This window comes from Nansenia antarctica, assembly GCF_963989245.1.
Source record: "Nansenia antarctica genome assembly, chromosome: 3".
NCBI classification, from domain to species: Eukaryota; Metazoa; Chordata; class Actinopteri; order Argentiniformes; family Microstomatidae; genus Nansenia; species Nansenia antarctica.
The window spans coordinates 28,912,760-28,934,169 of NC_137688.1; the positions used below are offsets into that span (position 1 = coordinate 28,912,760).

The 21,410-nt window shown below is 46.5% G+C and overlaps 1 protein-coding gene across 1 annotated transcript; it reads left to right on the forward strand.

Moving 5' to 3' along the window:
* The first annotated feature begins 4,098 nt into the window (after window positions 1–4,098).
* On the forward strand, window positions 4,099–20,658 carry shtn3 (shootin 3). The gene is made up of 14 exons (XM_080527852.1): window positions 4,099–4,193; window positions 9,507–9,669; window positions 9,923–10,020; window positions 10,307–10,388; window positions 11,050–11,144; window positions 11,848–11,994; window positions 16,088–16,241; window positions 16,785–16,947; window positions 17,039–17,109; window positions 17,241–17,338; window positions 18,180–18,242; window positions 18,655–18,766; window positions 19,936–20,227; window positions 20,503–20,658. The coding sequence occupies exons 1-14, from the start codon at window positions 4,107–4,109 to the stop codon at window positions 20,654–20,656; spliced, it is 1,779 nt and encodes a 592-aa protein (XP_080383978.1). The 5' UTR covers window positions 4,099–4,106; the 3' UTR covers window positions 20,657–20,658.
* Window positions 20,659–21,410: the final 752 nt, after the last annotated feature.

Sequence of the window (21,410 nt, forward strand, 5' to 3'; positions counted from 1 at the left end):
TCAGATGCCCATTCTACACTTCATCAACACAGTCTGTTGTAGAACTACATGACTTAACTGTGATCGCCCTTTCCTGTTCCATAGTGCAAGAGACTGACTGAGGAGAGGGATGAGGCTGAAAGACAGCTGAAACAACTGAAGCGAGGTGAGTCATCTATGGTCTAACTTGATTGGAACATGACTACAGGAACAACAAGACACCTCCACTGTTGTCACTTCCCCATTTGCAGTTTTGCACTATTGCACTTTTATCACCTTTTTCATCATAAAGGAATCTAAAGTGCATTTGTAGAGCTTTAATCCCTCTTGCTATTCGACAGTGTGCAGATCTCTCTCCCTCCACAGTGTGGTTTAACATGTGCCACAGTTTTATTTTCCATAATTCACTCCATGATTCTACTTTGACACTATTCCCCATGCCCAAACTTGTCTCCGCCCCCTCAACACCACTTTTCACTCCCCTCTCATGATGACAGCATCTGCAAACTGGCTTCTGACTGGATGTGTGTAAGAAGGCATCTCGGTTTCCATGACTACCTATAGCCAATCATAGTGATGATAGATTTGTGTTTTGGCGACCTTGCCCAGGCCTTCCTAGCAACATGTAATGAAATACCACCAAATACTAGACACCATTATCTATTGATTTGGCTAGAAACAAGGCTGAGTGCTGAAGCTGACTGTCTTGAAATGATTCTGAAAGGTAAGAAAATATGAATTAGGGTTTGCATTTTATGTTTATGTTTTATTTATTTTATTTTTTGTTTGTTTTCCTACCCTCTCACATCATCTGTTTTTGGGGTTGTTAAGTGAAGTGTCATCACTGATGGCAGATCAGATGGTAACAGTTTAACATTCGTGAATGGCTTTGTTTGATACCTTTTGAATGGAGCAGGCCTATGATAACGCTTAACCTTTAAGTGTATTATGCAGTACAATTATGTACATAAGTAGTGTTTCACAGACACATATCCTTGAACCATTTGAACTCATATGCATTTGTTCGCCTGAGTTTAACCCAAGCAACGATAAAAACAAAGACAAATAGTGTCTGGAACATAATTGCAAGTCTTAAAATAACCAAGTCTCTAACCAATTGAGTCATTTACTTGTCAGGATCGTCATCTGTTCATGAAGACCCCAGTCATCCATGCCATGTTATTTCATTGAATTATTCAAATCTTCAATGATGAATTATTCATGAATAGAGAATGAGGGGCTGCTCCTGCGTTACAGTTGGTCTATTGTGGTCTTTCAGAGGGCCTTTTACCTGCTACTCTATATTTTATAGGCCCATTATACTCAATATGGGGAAATTAGCTTCGTAACAGTCTGATTTCAAGTTAACATGCATTTTGAAGATCAGAGATGAGTTAAATGGTGAAAACATAAATGAGTATGGAGGAGATCAGTACCGACTAACCAAACATCTAGGCTTCCTCTGAAAGCTAGGACTGCTTCTTTATATTTCTAATGATATGATATGAAATCCTGAAAACAAGTAGGCCTACAGTATCAACATTGTAATGGCCTAAAGATGGCAGGCTGTGGTAAGACCTCATTGCCAAAGAAGAATAGGCCACTCAACATATTTGTCATGACGCTGCAAATGTCAATGTTGATTGATCTAGCTCCCTCCCTATAACACTGGCAGGAAATGCTTGGTTGTTGTGGGGGGACAGAAAGCAGGTTTACCCACTGTACATACTGTAAAGTGGGGCTCTGCCTCCAAAGTACTCTCGGGCAGTGTTACATTGACAAGTCCTTGTTTACCCTGTCCTTGTTTTCCCTGTCAGCCTTAGTCATTGTTCTGTAAGCTGTGGTAGGATTTGGCCTGAACACATGGGGAAATATAATTACTGTTATCTTTTAATACCCAGCTTGTCTGTGTATATGGATTAATGTTAAATAGGCTTTCCCCTCTAAAAAAAAAGACACCATATTTTCTAGGATGCAGGTTTTTTGGGGCAACATTTAACTCATGCAGCATTAAACACAGAGTAGTTATTGACCTAGAATTTGAGTACAAGAGCGAGACAGCCCTCATGCACAGCTCTTACTGTCCCTCATTAGATGCTACAAGTGGATATTCAGTAAGTGAGTCAGGAGTGTTTCCTTAAGAGAGTAATGAAGCTCTCAAAGGATGTATTACCAAACCCGTGCTAGCATATACCACATAGAATGAAGCCATGTCTTGGCCTAATGCTAGTGTGGATATCTACATATAACCAGAGTGTGCAGCTGCATAGGTACCTATGCATGACCAGCATATTATCCACCTATCAGTCCCCTGCTGACTCATACACCATGCTTTGATATGCTACTGGGATTGACCTTCTGTCAGGTGCAGTCGAGCAGTGGATAACATGCCATGGCTCAAAAGGCAGTAAATGCAAGTATATGCCTCTCTGATATACCTCTGTGTTATTGTGTGTGTGTGCGTGTGTGTGTGTGTGTGTGTGTGTGTGTGTGTGTGTGTGTGTGTGTGTGTGCGCGTGTGCGTGTGTGTGTGTGTGTGTGTGTGTGTGTGTGTGTGTGATGGTAAAGAAAAACAGTATGCAGCTGTCACTACCTTCCAGTCTCACCAAGGTGAATAGGGGAGCTATGTGAGAGGGCTGAATGTGAGATTCTGCTGCTCTTTCAGTACAAAATGGGACTTAAGTTAAAATTCACCATTGTGTACAGTATCATGAATCATGCTAATCAACTCATAGGTGGATTGGAAATATTATCAGCTTTTCTGGTGATGAATTGCCTATTGCAGGCTGGCTTCTTGCTAAAAGAATGCTCTCTAAAAGCAGCCCTAATGCATCATTTATAGACTACTTCATGAAAAACGGCTGCCTTAAACCTCACTTCAATGCACATACTGTATTTAGGGTAAATAATGACAGTTATTAATTAGAGTTAGTAATTTATCAGTAAATATGTAATAGTAATTATGTATACGATATACAGTATGCATTGTAGCTTATAGCTGTAGTTTACTACAGTGCACGATACAAATCTAATATACCTTTCATCATTTGCAAAATCCCCTCCGTTGTGGAGGTAAATTACAGTAGGGTATTGCAGACTAGGCAAAGTCTGTTGACCTGACCTGGCTATGAAACCTATCCTCCTTTGAGAGGCCATTTTGGAGGCTAGGGTTACAGTATAGCAGAGGCAGAGCTCATTAAGTAACAAGCAGCATACTGTACATTACAAAGTATTGTATGAACTAGGACTTACATTATACGCACAGTGATGCTTGTGACATATAAATAAAGATGCTTGTGGTATATGTCAATATGTGTGGGAGTACTGTATGTCAAATAAACAGTACGCCTTGTAGACCTACTTGCTTTCAGAATGTGGACCTCTTCACCTTTTATTCATCAACCCTGATTCCTTGCAGCTCTTTCTGTATGCTTTTTCAACACATTTTATTTAATGAGTGCTTTGAGGCTTTTTATTTGAGCCTCTACAGAGGGATAAACTGTGAGAGCATTTCAGTATGTTTGTCAACCAAAAACAACCTCTGTCACCCATTCAGGACAAATGAAAAACCTTGAATGTAAGCTCATGTAAAGAAAGACCTACTGTAATCTGATTTTAGAATATTTAGGAGCTAGAGGAAATATTGTAATGGTTTACGCTGACAAGACAAACCTGGAGCCCTCTTACTATGCAATATGATCTGCCCACATCAGCATGTCAAATGGGCGCTGCTCCAGCTCTGTCGAAATGGAATACCTCAATGAAGAGGAGATGACTGAACACAAAGGGCACGTTGCTCCCGCTCGTCATTTAATATTTGTGAGAAACTATACGGTGTAGAAACAATAAAATAAAAATAAATAGCCTACATTAAAAATAATAATAATAATAATAATAATATTATTCGGGCATTGAGCAAATTTGTTTAATCAGCAGGCATATACCTCATTCAGTTTATCACCAAATACTTTGAACATTGCATAGACCTCTGAATACTAGTAATAACATTGTAAACCTCTGAATAGTAATAACATTTCATCCTCATATTCACGTGTATATTCAAACAGGAATTAGCGTATCTAATTGCGGTTGTTAATGTGTCCCTGTTTTGTATTCTAGTGTCCCAGATGGTGATTGAGGAGGTCAGCGTTCTGCAGACTCAGCTGGAGATCGAGAAGTCCTGTCGAGAAAATGCTGAGGCCCTGGCCACCAAGGTAACTAGTTAGTTTAGTTAGCACCTTATCAATAGCATGTAGTGCCGGAGGAAAAAGGAAAGACGTAGGCAACGTAATGATAACTGTTTAATCAAAATAACAACTTGTACTCTCAGTACAGGACCAGAAAATAGATCACCAAAACTCTTGTCTCTAAACAGGAAGGTGCAACGTTAATAATCTTCCCCTCTGCCCCTAGTGCCAGAACTGGTTCCCTCCCACTACACAACCAACAGTAAGAGGAGAACATGAACCCATAATGTAGTCACTACACCAGCCCCCCCAGTGTTCACCTCAATATTGGAAATCCTCACGGCGAGGAGGGCGTATGGCCCGGCCCCTACGATCGTAGGTAAAGTCAGGAGGTGCGGGAGGAGGTGTGACATCGCCCACCACGTCCTCCTGCAGGGAAGGACGGGGGGCAGTGACGACCGGGGGCTCGCGAGCTGCGGGGGGTTGTCGGGGTCGGAGGGGGGAATGTCCAGGGCGCGGCAGGGGAGGTAGGACTGGAGGCCGGCCTCTGCGCGGTGGCAGGGCCAAGTCCAGGGGCAGTTCAAGGTCCAAGTGGGCCGGTTTGAGGCGATCAACGGACACACACTCAGGCCTACCCCCCATGTCAACCATGAAGTTCTTGGCTCCGGCCTCGATGACACGGAAAGGCCCGTCATAAGGAGGACGTAGTGGAGTCCTGTGGCCATCATGACGAATGAAAACGAACCTCGCTGAGCGCAGCTCCGGGGGCACCCTCGAAGTAGGGACACCATGCTGCGTAGTCGGGACCGGGACGAAGGTCCTGGCGCTGTCCAGCAGGGAGGCGCGCTGAGCGGCGGCGGACCAGGGCTCCGTTGACTTGGGAATGAAGTCACCGGGGACCCGCAGCGGCTGTCCAAACACCAGCTCAGCGGACGACGACTGGAGGTCCTCCTTAGGCGCTGTCCTGAGCCCCAGCATGACCCACGGCAGCTTGTCAAGCCAGTCGCTGTCCGTGAGGCTGGCTCGAAGGGCGGCCTTCATGGATCGATGGAAACGCTCACAGAGCCCGTTCGCCTGCGGGTGATAGGCGGTCGTGCGGTGGAGCTTGACCCCCAGATTCTCCGCCACCGCTGCCCACAGCTCTGAAGTAAACTGTGAGCCACGGTCAGAGGAGAGATCAGCAGGGGTGCCGTAGCGGGAGACCCACACCGCGATGAACGCCCGGGCCAGGTCGGGGGCTGTCGTTGAGGAGAGCGGAACTGCCTCCGGCCAGCGAGTCGTCCTGTCCACCATGGTAAAGAGATAGGTGTATCCGTGCGAGGGGGGCAGCGGCCCTACCAGGTCCACGTTTACATGATCGAACCTCCGCTCAGGCACAGAGAACTGCTCCAGGGGGGCCTTGACGTGTCGATGCACCTTGGCGCGCTGGCAGGCGACGCACGTGTCTACCCAGGCCCTCACATCCCTCTTGAGCCCATGCCAGACGAATTTCTCTGACACCAGCCGTGAGGACGGTTTCCTACCAGGGTGAGACAAGCCGTGTATCGCCTCGAAGGCGGGGCGCCTCCAGTTGGCGGGGACCACCGGTCGTGGCTGACCCATGGAGACGTCGCACAGGAGCGTGGCCCCTGCGTCACCGAAAACCACCTCTTCTAGGCGCAGTCCTGTGTCCGACAACTTGAGAGCCTGGACGGCGGGGTCGGCGGCCTGGTCTGCAGCCATGCGCGCGTAGTCCAAACCCAGTTGGACCGCACCAACCACCGCCCTGGAGAGACAATCCGCGACCTGGTTGGACTTCCCAGCAACGTGCTGGATGTCTGTGGTGAACTCGGATATGTAGGCGAGCTGGCGCTGTTGGCGGTCGGACCACGGCTCCGCCACCTTGGACATGGCGTGCGTGAGTGGCTTGTGGTCCACGTAGGCCGTAAACTCGCGGCCCTCAAGTAAAAAACGGAAGTGTCTGACAGCAAGCCACAGCCCGAGGAGCTCCCTGTCGAATGTGCTGTACCTTTGCTCTCTGGGAGACAGCTGGCGGCTGAAGAATGCAAGAGGCTGCCAGGCGTCCCCAACCCACTGTTCGTACACCGCTCCCACAGCAAAGTCAGAGGCGTCCGTGGTGAGAGCAGTGGGTGCCGAGGGCGAGGGGTGGGCCAACATGGCAGCGCGGGCCAGGGCCGCCTTGGTGTCCTGAAAGGCTTTGACACGCTCCGCCGTCCAGTCCACCGGCTGCTTCAGAGTCTTGCCCTTCTGGGCATCGTACAGAGGCCGCAGGATGTGAGCGATGTGGTGGAGGAAGCGATAGTAGAAGGTTACCATCCCGATGAACCCCTTGAGCTCGCTGATTGTGCTGGGGCGCGGGAAAGCAGCGACAGCTTCCACCTTCGAGGGGAGGGGGGTCACCCCCTCTGCGGAGACCCGGTGCCCGAGAAAGTCGATGGTGTTCCGTCCGAACTCACACTTCGCCGGATTGACAATCAGCCCATGTTGGCTGAGCCGTGTGAAAAGGGCCCGGAGGTGGGACAGGTGCTCCTCCTCCGTGGTGCTTGCGACGAGGATGTCATCCAAGTAGACGAAGAGGAATGGTAGGTCCCGGAGCACCGAGTGCATGAGGCGTTGGAAGGTCTGCGCCGCGTTCTTCAGGCCGAACGGCATCCGCAGAAACTCGAAGAGTCCAAATGGCGTGATTACGGCCGTCTTAGGGACGTCCTCGGGGTGCACCGGCACCTGATGGTACCCCCGTACCAGGTCCACTTTGGAGAAGAAGCGTTTGCCTGCCAGGTTCGCTGAAAAGTCCTGGACATGTGGGACCGGGTAGCGGTCAGGCTTGGACGCGTCGTTGAGGCGGCGGTAGTCCCCACATGGGCGCCACCCGCCGTCTGACTTAGGGACGATGTGCAGGGGAGACGCCCAGGGGCTGCTCGAGCGCCGAACGATGCCCACCTGCTCCATATGCGCAAACTCCGCCCTGGCGATGGCCAGCTTCTCCGGGTTGAGGCGCCTGGCCCTGGCGTGGAGGGGAGGCCCCTCGGTCTCGATGTGGTGCTCCACTCCGTGTTTCACCGTGGGCGCGGAGAAGGTGGGCTTGGTAAGGTCGGGGAATTCGGCGAGCAGCCGAAGGTACTGGTCACTTTCGGCGAGCGTATTGGACCACCCGCTGTAGACCGCCTCCCCCTGCGTACAGGCGAAGGAAGCGAAAGTCTGTGAGTTGACCAGGCGCCTGTTCCCCACGTCCACCAACAGGTTGTGGGCGCACAGAAAATCCGCACCAAGGAGGGGAAATGTGACAGCCGCTATGACAAAATCCCACGAAAAGCATTGCCCTCCGAAGCACACGTCCACCGCCCTAGTGCCATAAGAGCAGATAGGTGTGCCGTCCGCGCCTGCCAACTGCGGACCACGCTCCTCCTTCGCCACATCCGATCTCTCTGCCGGAATGATGCTCCACTGGGCACCTGTGTCACAAAGGAAACTGCGACCAGAGGCGGTGTCTTGTATGAAGAGCAGCCTGTTGGTGACGCCAGCGCTCAGGGCCACTACTGAGTGCCGGCCCCGCCGTTTCCCGTCGGTCCGAAGGTGCAGGGTGAGCGGCACCGTTTGGCCTTGGCGCCAAAAGTGGCGTGGTAGAAACAATGGCCCGCAGCGTTACCCTGCTGGCCAGAAGGTCTGGCGTCATCCTTCGCTCTCCTGCGACGGTCGGGTGGCGGGGCGGCCGCGGGAGCGAGCAGGTCGGGGGACCGTTGAGGCATGGCCAAGACGAACCGGTCCGCCTCCCTGGCCAGGGCGCGGGGCTCCATGATGGCGGTGTTGGCCAGCGCCATCCTAACTTGAGCTGGCAATGTGCGCATGAACAGCTCTGTGAAGAGGATCATGGGGTCTTCTGTACCGAGCAGGTTTAGCATCCTCTCCATGCGCGCAGAAGGCCTCTCGTCACCCAAGTCCGACATGGCAAATAGGCGCCGCACCCTCTCCGCAGTGGACAGTTCAAATGTCTCTAGAAGCAGGGCCTTGAGGCGCTCATATTTGTTCGTCGTCGGGGGAGCAGACAAAAAACCTACCACTCGAGCTGCGGTGGAGCTGCCCAACATTGCCACAGCATGGTTGTACCGGTCGTCGTCGTCATCGATGTCACTTTTGTTGAAATGTGCCTCTACAATAGCAAACCATGCAGCAGGCGTTGAGTCCCAGAACTCTGGTAGCTTGAGAGTGGGAGTATGCGCACCACGCGTTACCCTGACAGGGGATGGTGATGGCTGCCGCTGGTTTGAACGTCTTCCTCGCCCGGACATTTTGCAGGATTGTAATGTTCGCTCGCTGGTTTTTGTACACAATTACGTTAACAAAAATCCACGTCGGGGGTCACCAGTGTAGTGCCGGAGGAAAAAGGAAAGACGTAGGCAACGTAATGATAACTGTTTAATCAAAATAACAACTTGTACTCTCAGTACAGGACCAGAAAATAGATCACCAAAACTCTTGTCTCTAAACAGGAAGGTGCAACGTTAATAATCTTCCCCTCTGCCCCTAGTGCCAGAACTGGTTCCCTCCCACTACACAACCAACAGTAAGAGGAGAACATGAACCCATAATGTAGTCACTACAAGCATAACATTACCCTGGGTTAGTTAGCACCTTATCAATAGCATAACATTATGATTATCCTGGGTTAGTTAGCACCTTATCAATAGCATAACATTATCCTGGGTTAGTTAGCACCTTATCAATAGCATAACGTTACCCTGGGTTAGTTAGCACCTTATCAATAGCATAACATTACCCTGGGTTAGTTAGCTTAGTTAGCACCTTATCAATAGCATAACATTACCCTGGGTTAGTTAGCTTAGTTAGAACCTTATCAATAGCATAACATTACCCTGGGTTAGTTAGCTTAGTTAGCACCTTATCAATAGCATAACATTACCCTGGGTTAGTTAGCTTAGTTAGAACCTTATCAATAGCATAACATTACCCTGGGTTAGTCAGCTTAGTTAGAACCTTATCAATAGCATAACATTACCCTGGGTTAGTTAGCTTAGTTAGAACCTTATCAATAGCATAACATTACCCCTGGGTTCGGCTATTTGGTCCAAGTCTTGCATATTAAGAGAATGTAGTATGATAATATTATTTTGTTCAGTGTGTTTTCCCCATAACTGCCATTTCATGAGCTTTGAATATGTACATGACTTTAGCCAATATTACAGCTTGTGTAAAATGTCTGTGCTGCTGACATTGTTAGAATAAAAACAGGGCTAATGCTGTACACTATCAACTGGAAATAGATATTTGCGTTGCTGTCAGCCTGTCACTGAGTTTAGTTCTAAGCTGTGTCTCGTCCCCCAGTTGAACTGTGAGAACAGGAAGCTGAAGTACCTGAGCCTGACGTCTCGGCCGTGCCTGGAAGAGCTCCTGCCCAGCATCTCTGACTGCATCGCCCTGGAAGAGGAGGCGGACACACAGGACACCAGTCCAGACCCCTACAGCCAGTACCAGCAGCAGGTCAAAGGTACTGAACTTATCAGCTTGATTTGACTTGACTGCCTCATGGGCTTCCATGGTACATTGTGAAAAGATCCTTTTTTTCCCTTATTCGTTATTTTGCCTTCATGATGTATTGATTTCTCTGTTGGGCCCTTTCACTTTTTTATTCTCATCATTATTACATGAATACATCATTCTGAATTGGGCTATATGAATGAGAATATCCTCTTTAGGGAACATGTGTTTTATTTACTAAGGAACCTCTTGATTCTCTGCAGAACTTCAGGAGACAGTGAGCAGTTTGCTGGAGGAGAAGAAGCTGTTAGCTTGTCAGCTGCAGGACCAGCAAAGACAGATTGAAGAGCTCACTGCAATTGTGAGTAGCAGGCCTGGTCAGCTGCTGTAGTAACAGCTCTCCGGGGAGATGTAATGGTGAGGTCAGACACTCAGTAGGAAGTGGGTTTGACTGTGTGGTTTCGGGAATTCTAGAAGAGTGGGTAGAGGAATGACTTTGTTTATTTATGATGTTTATTATAGTGAGAGCAGTTGTTGTGGTTCTAATCCTGTATTCACATATCCTGGTGCCGTCGTTAGTTTTTTACATTTAAGCCTGAATTTCACACGTTGGACGGGGTTGTTCTGATTTGTTATGGTGTTTGCAGACTGAGAAGGAACAAGCTGAGATAAAGGAGCTTCAAAAAAACATTGAGCAGCAAAACAAGACCATCAAGAGATTCAATAGAGGTGAGTTGAAAGTAGCAAGTATAGCCCATTGTATCTGCTTATTGTGCACATTCCTGCAGCACACCTGCCTTTGCTTCCCAACACAACTCTGCTTTATGCTTCACAGACATGAGGTCTATAGGAGGCATTGGGCCAGTTGTTATATCTAGAAATAGAAGCAATGTTTGAGCATTGATTTGTATGATGCTCTGTTTGATGCGGCTGCCACCGAAGCCGCTCGTCTGTCTATGAGGTCATTTCTTGTGAGTGTCTGTGCATCTGGCAGCTGCTTCCTGTGAAGATGAGCCCCTTTTCCCAACCTACACACACACACACACACACACACACACACACACACACACACACACACACACACACACACACACACACACAAACTGTTTACAGCATGCTACAGAATCTGAGAATCCTCTCAAGAGACATTAGGGTTTCATGTAAGCCACTTGCTCCCCATGCGATTACTGTATTACAGTGGTCTGTAAAAGGGTTTGAAGTAGGTTATTGCATTAGCACCATCTTCTACCCCAGGTGTTTTGGTTTGGTTATGTCCTCACTCCTCTCTCTCTTTTTGTCTGTCTATCTGTCTCTCTCTCTCTCTCTCTCTCTCTCTCTCTCTCTCTCTCTCTCTCTCTCTCTCTCTCTCTCTCTCTCTCTCTCTCCTTAGTGTCTATAATGGCTACCCATGAGTATGATGGGATGAAGGAGCAGCTGGATTTGGAGCAGAGCCTGAGGGTGAAGGCTGAGACCTATGCACACGAGGTAGAGGACACTCAAACACAACGGTCTGGGATTGTGTGAAGCCACTGCATGGAGGATAAACACAAAATGCTCTCCCCTACTGTTGTCTCGTGTCCCCTCCCCCCCACCCCCACCCCCCTTTTGTAATCATTGATTGTATGTTTTCTATTGTAAAGTGCTTTGAGTTGCATTTCATGTACGAAAGGCGCTATATAAATAAAGTTTTACTTACTTACTTACTTACTATTGTGTGCAGTATATATATTACCCATATTTGTTGTTGGATTCTTTAACTGTGATAACATACATTTCAAATGTTCCTTTATTAATCCTTTATTACCCAAAATAATGTTCAAATGATCTTAGATAGCTGTTAAATAGGCTTTGACCTACATTCTGCAGCAATAGTTGTGTGAACGATTTTGTATTGATTTCATGAATTCATGTTTACTGACCTTAATTGCAGAAACCCTCAAGGATGAGCTCAACTTCTTGGTTTGAAGGGCACACATACGGTAGCGAGACCCGCTGTAGCGGGGTCTACTGTTGGGCCTTGGGCAGGGGGTGTGAGTGTGTGTGTCTATGTGTGAGGGGCTCTCTGGAGAATGTAGGTAGGCTATGGTGGTTGCTGTTTAGAACAATGCCTTCTAACTCCTTCTCTCCCTCCTTCTCTTCTCCCACCCCTCCCTCCCTCCCTCCCTCCCTCCCTCCCTCCACACTACAGATGTTGGTGAAGCAGAAAGAGGCCAACCGTCAGAGTATGATCCTGATGCAGAACACTGACCCCAGCCTACAGCTGCTCAAGGCCCTGGAGGACGTAGCTAACGTTACCAAGACGCTAGAGGAGGAGAGGCTGCAGCATCAGCAGAAGGTACATCAGATTAGATATGACTACTGTAGATGCTGCCCTCACTGGGCTGCCTGCACTGCAGCCATAATAATAATAATAATAATAATAATAATAATAATAATACATTGGACTTATATAGCGCTTTTCTAGACACTCAAAGAGAGCTTTACAAACTGAAAAGATTGAGTAGTAATAATAAAAAGAAACAAAAGATAAGTAAAAGAAAGTATAGGGGTCTAATTCATTTTTAGATTACTAATCTAAGTCTTAAGTGTCTTTGTAGGACAATCTACTCTGTATACTGCAATTAGGCTACACCTAGATTTGGGGCGGCGAACAAGCAACGCCAGCGTCCTCTCTCAACTCTCAAAGCCATGCAACATCAGAGGTGCATATGATGTCTCTCCCCCAGTGGTCCTGGTGGACGGGGGTTTGCATTGCGGGGCCAATGGGAATACTTTCAAAGTTGCCATCGTGCTCACGCTGTGAGCTACATTGAACATATCTATTAATGAGCACCGGTCCGTCAGCATCCAGAAAGTTGAGAGTGTTCATGATAACATTCCCAATTCGGCAATAACAATAACTGCCTACAGGCAAGCGGTCGCTGTGCTCAAGCTGGTGACAAAACCTGCCGACTCAGCTGCTCAGAACCTCTCTCCACCCCCCGCAGCCACAACATGCGTTGAGAAGACGTGTCAGGACATCAGGATCCTCCGTGTTCCATCAAACTACCGCTAGATCAAGGGAGCACAACCATGGGCCTGACAGCTTTTTTCTATTAGGTAGAAATGGGTCTTGTATGTGTTCTGTTTGTTGGTATGGCTGTTTTACACACATGGCGTCTAAAATGTATTTTATATTTTACGAAGCCCATTTGTTCAAGTTGATGAATTGACTTCTTCTTTGGGTATCAAGATGGACATAAATTGTATGCATCTTTAAAAGCCACAGGCCATTCACTCTTATTTCTTTTCCCCCGGAGGACGGGCTCATTATAATGCATGAGGAACGGAAATAAGGATAATGTCAAACACACGTGCCTCATTCCGTTCCATGCATTACAATGAGTCTGTCCTCCGATTCCTACCTCCACCAGCCTCCACTAAGCCTTAGTCATAGAAAAGAGAGCGAAACTGTAGTGTAATACCAGTAAACCTCTAAGACTTACATTAGTCACAGTTAAATACACCCTGTCACCCAGCCTTTATGGAGTATCACTGCAGGGGTTACCTATCACCTTAACAACCCACCGTCTTCATCTGAGTTCAACACAGACAGGAAGCAGGTCACAGCTGACTGGTCCTGAGTCTAGCTGAGCGGAGAGCCATCTGATCCCCATACTGTACTGAATCACATTCAAGGACTGCTGACTCTGTTCAGTGCACTACCGCAACACTACCGCAACACTATCCAAAACGCCTGTCATTGCAAATAGTAGTAGAATTGGTAGGGATAGTGTGGTGTGTGTGGGTGTGTGTGTGTGTGTGTGCGTGCATGTGTGGGTGTGTGCGTGCGTGCGTGCGTGCGTGCGTGCGTAGAGTGTTTTAGTAGTGCAATCAATAGGCTAGGCAATCAGCATCATTCCTCAGAGGTGGAAACATAAAAGTCTGAGGCTTGGGCAGGGGCGGACTGGGATCAAAAAACAGCCCTGGCATTTGCGACACAACAGCCCTATTCATAGCTTTCAGTCACGTGGTTTCTTCCCTAGCAACCACCAACCTGACGGGCAAAAAGTATCATAGCAACATCGCTCAACATGGCTGCCTACTATTTAGACCACCTCACTCATGAAGAACTATCAAGATACACGACGGTGATAGGAGTGGAGGATTGACACCATTCAAATAGTGTTGGATTCCGTCTTCTACTCTATCCGGACACGTTGGAATTATTTTCCTAACCCCCGGAGAATCAAAGTTATTGACCTGCAAAGGGTGCCTCCTTGACCGGCTTTTCCCGTGAATAACACCGGTTATGGAGGTGGTACAAACATAAGACTATTATTGCTAAATTCACCATCAGTATACGGTCATTTTGAGCAATTAACCACCGCGCTGACACCCCGAGAAGATATACTTTTAATATGAAACTCGATCAACCGGGCGTTCACCGGCTGCTGGACGAAACTCCCAACTCCCGCTGTCAGCGAGGCGAGGGAATATTTATATCCGGGAATTCGCTCCTTGCTGTGTCCACGGTGATAGGAGTGGTGGATCGACTCCATTCAAATAGTGTTGGATTCCCTGTCTTCTACTCTATCCGGACACGTTGGAATTATTTTCCTAACCCACGGGAAATCAAAGTTATTAACCCGCAAAAAGTGGGTTTTGCCCGCAAAAAGTGCCTTTTGCCCGTCAGGTGGGCGTTTCCACTATGCTGTGACGTCACATGAAAGCTATGAATTTCCAAACGCAACACGCAACACGGATTGTTAACATAAAAAGTCAGAGGACAGATGCCAAACTACCGACATGTTTGCTGTAATTATGTTTACAGTAGGCAGTCATCAGTCAATATCTCTTTCAATAGCCTTTTCACACCGAATGTACTTTTTTGTGCTATTTTCGGCCCAATACATGCGAATTTCGGTGCATTCCTACTTCCAACTACACTTGCTCCCTGCATCCAGTTGTTGCACATTAACTGCATCGCTCTCATCAAATTCCCCCATTCTGAAAATGAAAGCAGTGTAACGTTAACTGCTGTTATAAACGGAATGATGACATGAGGTGCTTGTCCACTGGCGATACAGAGCTGACTACGATAGTTATGGAGATACTCCAGTTCTATGAGTGGAGCGGAGCCCCATAAGGGGAGCTCTGCTCCTATTGGTTTACCCCGCTACCTAAAGCTCTGCTCCTATTGATTTAGGCGGAGCTCTGCTCCTATTGGTTTACCCCGCTACCTAAAGCTCTGCTCCTATTGGTTTAGGGCCCTGGGCATCCGCGATGCAGAACTGCGTGGATGGCCCAGCCGATATAAAATGTTTTGGGCCGCGGTCTGCTGAAATAAGTTATTTTCAATGAAAATCACCAGAGACAAAATTACAAATATATATATATATTTTTTTTATATAATACATTCTGAGCGGCCCAGAGTCTCGCGGCCCTCCTGGCATTTGCCAGGCTTGCCCGGTGGCCAGTCCGCCACTGGGCTTGGGGCCAAACACCAGGCTCCAAAGGTGACTGTGGAAAAGCAGCATTAGTCTTTTCATACCGAATTTCACAGTTTCATGCGAAAAATATAATATCATGTCTCCATCCAAAAAGTATTATACTGTATATGAACTGAATATGTTGTCTTAACATCAATCAAACTTGGTGGGTTTGTATGTCCTTCAGCCCCAGTATGTGCGTGCCGTCTGTTTAGACCAGGGGTCCCCAAACTTTTTTCTGTGAGGGCCACATCATTTTTCCTTTCTGTGATGGGGGGCCTGGGTCGGTCTCTAACATAAAATAATATGGAACGGTGTGAAATGGAGGCGGTTGCGCAAAGCAATTGCGCGCAGGAGAGCACTGGTGGATGCAAACAAAGTCTAAACAGTTGAATTTGGATGGAATTTATACCTATAGTGATATGTCAATGAAATATAATCAGTTTTACAGTCTGATACTTGAGGGAGGACCCTCATCATACACGGGGGGACCCATGAAGCAGGGCTGTCTGGGGGTCCTTAAACGAGCATCAAACACTTAATTTCTTGCATTCTGGTGAATTTAGATGCAATTTGTGCCCTTTCTGCATCAATTTATGGTGGAAATGTCATTATTTATGTAAAGGAAAACACAATATTCAGGCACCAGATGGCCATTCAAAATATAATGTAATATAATGCAATATAAGGCTCTCAGGCATTCTGTACTTTCAATTATGTATTCTCCTTGAGCAGTCAACATCAACTATCAGCTATTTCGCTAGCAAACACGAAAGCTAACTTATTTGCGAAACAGCGCCCCCGCCACCACGTCGGCGCAGTGCCGCAATTGCAGTTAGAAATTACAGAAATCCACCGAGTGCAAAGGGCCGGTCCAAGTGCGGGGGTGGGCCGTGTTCGGCCCGCGGGCCGTAGTTTGGCGACCCCTGGTTTATACTCTGAAGATGTGTTCTCTAGGTGAGGTCTCTGGAGGCGGAGCTGCAGGAGTGCTCTCTCTGGAAGCAGATAGCAGAAATGCGGGAGCAGCTGGAGCTGCTGGAGGAGGAGAAGAGGGAGGTGGACGGCCGGCTGCAGGAGGTGGAGAAGAAGAACGGCCACTTAGAGAACAGAGGTGAGGACGGAGAAAACACCCACACACCTGTCATTTATCAACACATGAATGTGAGTGATTAATTCGGTTGTCGTGACGTGACGTGACGTGTTTCCGGGTCCAAAGTTGGCTGAGGCGCTCTCTTCGAAATGCTGCAGTAATAATAATAATTCATTATATTTATATAGCGCTTTTCCGAGGCTCAAATACCCTGATAATATGGGGGAAACGGGAAAGTGATGTGTCCCTTGTTGTATGAATAGATCCCAGTCTAAAAAGCGATTGAACTGTCATTCTACCGCTGTAGTACACTGGTACTCTGGTGCAGGGAATTTCTGGTTTGGACCCGGAAATTGCTTAACGTCACATTTGACGTCAAACTTAACAACCGAATAGAAAAAGCAACAAAATCAGGCCTTAACACATGTTTTAACCTATGTATAGAGTTGTTGAGATGTGCCTTCATCAATGGCAATAGAATACACTGTGTCTATCTGGTGGGACTGGACTAGGCTGACACAGGCATCGTATTACAAACGTCATTATCGTAATTGTCCTCCGTAGTGCAAGAGCTGTTGGAGGTCCAGCAGAAGACTCCAGAGCCCGCACCAGGCCCTGCACCTGGGACCGCCCCTCCCCCAGCTCCCCCTCCCCAGCCCCCTCCCCCCCCACCTCCGCCCCCTCCCCCTCCTCCACCCCCTCCCCCATCACGCTGCAACCCTCTCAGGTGAGGAAAGCACAGCTCTATAAACAGGCTCACACAGTGAGAATTCCACTCGTTAATTATGTTATAATTCACACCCTGCTCCATTCAATAGCTCGCTAATTGCAATCATGAGGAAATCATCGAAGGGATCGAAAGGATCACCAAAGTCAGAGCAAGCTCCTGGTCAGTTTCAATTCACTGTCATCTGCACCTGCCTTCACATTTCTCAATAATATGAAATTCCATCTATCTTTTGACCTAAATGGGACTCTCTCTCTCTCTGTGTCTGTCTCTCTCTCTCCTTGCATGTGCAGTGGGTGATAATGAAGTGAAGGTGAAAGCAGTGAATGAGATGATGGAGAGAATCAAACATGGCGTGGTTCTGAGGCCCGTCAAGGGACAGGACACAAAGGTGAGACACACATATGTGTTGCTTTTGCTTTGCAATCATTTAGAACATCTAAATCAGTAAAGCATTAATTAGGCTGCCTTCTCATCTTGTCTCTAAAGATGTTTGTGTTCAGGAATGTGCATATATTTATGAATATGTAGAGTACGCATTATGTACTCTTCCTGATCACCCTTTCTTTCAACCCACCCCTTTTTTATCCATTGGCTGTCTCACCAAAGCGAGTTAACGTAAAAGTGAGTATATTGACGCTTAAATCAATTTGATCAATTGAAAATCAATAGATTTTTTTTCCGGCATATGCATTTGAACTATTCTCCCCTCCCTTAGTAATTAAACCAATTATATGGTTTTGTCTACGTAGAGTAAAAAGGTCACAGTGATTTCTGTTCTATTAAAATCTCTAAACTTCTAAAAAACAATCTCAAAATATTGAGTTAAGCCTCCTGCTCTGGTTTTGGCACTAATTGTCCAGGGAGCAATACATCATGTAGATGGCCATGAGGTGTCCTACATGTCCTACATTTGATTTAGGTGATATTGATTGAGTAAAACACCATGACAACGTGCTGACTCAGAGAGACTGTAAAGAACCAAATCAATTGAATGCCCTCAGGTTTGAGTTTTTATTCTAATAGTGACCTTAGCTTCACAACAAGCTTTCACACCAGATGTCAGACCCCATGAGTGTGTTCATACGATGATGTGTGTGTTATGTTATATTTATTAATCTTACAATGCAGGTAGCTGTGTAGTATAATGTGGCTTACATGTTATTTCAATAAAATATATAATATTTTATATACCGTAGATTTGTAAACACTGCATATTCTCTCCTTTCTAGCAACCTCCGACAACAGAAGAAAGACCACAGGAGAGCGCCATGGAGGAACTGAAGGGCATTCTGGTATTTCCTCTTTGCGATATGTATTTTAAACTCAAAGAACAGAACTCACCTTTTCTCCATTTCAAGGGATGAAATTGATTAAATATACAACAGCAAATAGAAATGATGAATGAATGAATGAATTGAAATAGTGAAACTGAAAAGAAACGTGCGCTTAGAATTATACGGTTCTATCTCCGTTCAGGGTAGTTCAGAGATATTGAGCGTCAAAGTTTTTACATTCCATTATGTTTTGAGAAACCTTTGTATTTTATTAATTACTAACTAAGAAATGTCAACATTTTAAAAATAACACCACACAGGCATTAATAAACACCTAATGGATCAGATTATGTAAAAAAACTCAATTTTTCACAAAAATGGAGATAGAACCTTATAATTCTAACGTCACAAGGTGTCTCTGAACCCCTAGGAGACCGTAAAGAAGAGTCCCAGTCGAGGGTCTCAGGAGGCGGTTCCCTTACCTGCAGGGAAGAAGGACAGCGAGCTGGAAGTCATCCTCAGGAGGAGGCGTAAACAGGCCTGTGACCCCAGCGCAGGAGGTCAGCGTTTCCTCATCTCATTACGTCCACTAGATTAGTTACACATCCTGTGGTAACCCGTGTAGCAGTGGAGGCTGCTGGAGATAGAAATCAGAGGACAGGCTCACTGTAAGGCATGGAATGGAAGCAGGAATGGTGTCAGACACATTTCATTCCATGCATTACAATGAGCCTGTCCTCCGATTTCTACCTCCACCTGACTCCAGAGCGTTTTGTTGTTGTTGTTGTTGTTGTTGTTGTTGTTGTTGTTGCTGCTTTAGCCCATTGCCCATGACTATGTATAATTGTCTAGCCGGAATTGTCTCGCCATAGGCCTACATGCTAATGATACCTAGTCATAGGAGTTGGCTAGAGTGCACACAGATCTGTTCAGGTCAAATTGTAATTTCAATCATTGCAATTAGTTCTTTTTACGTTTAATGTGTAGGTGAGCGACCTTGATGTATCACGCTGCAATACATTACTTTTATTCTCCTGATATGGGTGTAGATAATGATTTGAGTCTTAGACATTCTATGTATACCCACCAGAGGGCAGCATACCCCCTGTCATCAGACAGCCTTTTCAGGGAACTACAGTATAAGGCATGCCTGTTGTCAGTGTTCATTAGTGCTGAGTCACATCAAGTTGTGTACTCAGTTAGTGTTCCATATCCGATACAGTGACCTCTTTGTATCCAGTACTTAGAATACCAATAATGTATTCTTGTTTGTCCTAAGACAACAAATGTATCAAGCTTTTGTTTAGACATAGGTACGCCACAGTGTTTAACGCATGCATCACATTGTCTTCCACATTGGAATGCTTTACCAAATACGTGATGTACTTTTTCAAGATCAAATTAAGATTAAGTTAAGATTCATTAATAGCACATTTCATAAACAGATGCAATCCAATGTGAGCCTAGTTGAAGCTACACCAATGTGACACAGCAAGCGCAGCACACAATGGTCCAGGGTTAGGGCTACTGTCATAAAACTCAACATAAGAACAAAGGAGGATTATAAAAGTATGACAGCCATGAAAGTTCAAACAAGAACAACAGAGTCTGAACTATAATGATACAGAGAAAGTGGACAGGATGTACTGTTACATCACAGCACATGGCCCCTGTGTTTGTTGTCGTCCCCCCCCCCCCCCCCGACACACAGATGACAGGGACGGCCAAATGAGCAAGGTCTCATCGTCGGACAGCCTGAATGGGGGGAACAGCTCAGACTTGGGCAAGGAGCCAGAGGGGCCGGGGCAGCAACATTCAGACCCGAGCCGAGAGCCAGCTGGGCAGAGGCACAGTCCAGACTCTGGGAGAGGGCCCGCCGTGGCCAGGCGGAGCTCGGACTCTGGCAGAGAGCCCAAAGGGGCCTGGAAGGACAGGAGGTCCTGCAGCTCTTTGTCAGAGAAAGAGGCCTCCGAGCCCCCAGTCACCAATGGCTGCATTGTCAGGTAAATGTGCAGTATCATCCCCATCTTTCACATGTTCATTATTTCCATAATGAACATGTGAATGAACATGTGAATATGACAATTATGTCATATTCTAGGTATTGTGAGCAAATATAATGAGCATTATAACACAAAGGGACATGCCGTTGTTTCCAAAATGGTTTAGCGTGATTATTTGGTGCATCTCTGGAAATACGTATTGAAAAATGGTACCGGATCACAACCGTTTTCTGAAAAGAGTCCTACTGACGTGTCTTGGTGCTTGTGTTCCACAGCGGGGAGAAGAACGAGAAGCAGAAGAGTGAGAAATGTGCGCAGTCCAATGGAATCAGCAAGGCCGGTCTGAGTGAGGACACCCACGCCACACTCTCTCCCAGTTGTCCTGCAGTGCCCAACCCGCTGAACGGGAACGCTGATGCAGAGTGTTAAAGATGGGCTCCTGGGGTCCCTGAAAGGCAGGCAGGCAGTATGAGGAAAGCTGCACTATTTGCACAGAAGCTCAGTTTTCTTCAGTTACAGACACTTAAAAAAAAAAAAAGCTTTAGGTTATTCTATTTGATGCACAAAATGATGCTGATTTGACTTTTGTGTCATTGGAAGGAATGCACTGTTTAGAACCCGATCCTGTTAGTGTTCTCTCTTCCTCACCCTGTCATAGTCGGCAGGAATCTTCTATCTTAACAGCACAACATCATTTGATGCTCGCTCTGCTACACTTCCTTAGACTTCCTGAATTTAAAAAGAAATTAATAACTTCACATTTTCGGTAATGTTACAGCTTAATTACGCAGAATAAAAACCTGCGAAAACACCACCTTAAACATCTATAAAGAGCAATGTTTACAAGCAGGGTCATCATAAGCAAATATAATACAGAATTGCACATTAAGGCACTTATGATGTTTCAACTGGGGCTCCGTGTTTCAGTTTGAGGACTATATCTTCAGTGTGTAATGCTACCACAGCGTAGGGATACATATAAAAGCCATGCACGTGTTAACACTGAAAACATCCTTGAGGAATTAGGTGCTTGTGTAGCCTACCCAGTCTACCTCGTAATAGACACACTTGCCTCTTGACTATCTATCCTTAAATTGTATTTAATGGGAAAAAACATGAGACATTGTCACTTTCAAAGAATGACACAACATCTGTAAATGTCGTCCACCTACATTCCCATAAC

What these genes read in the sequence shown, in the direction of transcription:
- shtn3 (XM_080527852.1), top strand. Translation starts at nt 4,107, where the DNA reads ATGGTGATTGAGGAGGTCAGCGTTCTGCAGACTCAGCTGGAGATCGAG. An exon ending in GGCTGCAGCATCAGCAGAAG is followed by an intron (nt 11,995 to 16,087) that starts GTACATCAGATT and finishes TGTGTTCTCTAG; the next exon opens with GTGAGGTCTCTGGAGGCGGA. An exon ending in AGGAACTGAAGGGCATTCTG is followed by an intron (nt 18,243 to 18,654) that starts GTATTTCCTCTT and finishes CTGAACCCCTAG; the next exon opens with GAGACCGTAAAGAAGAGTCC.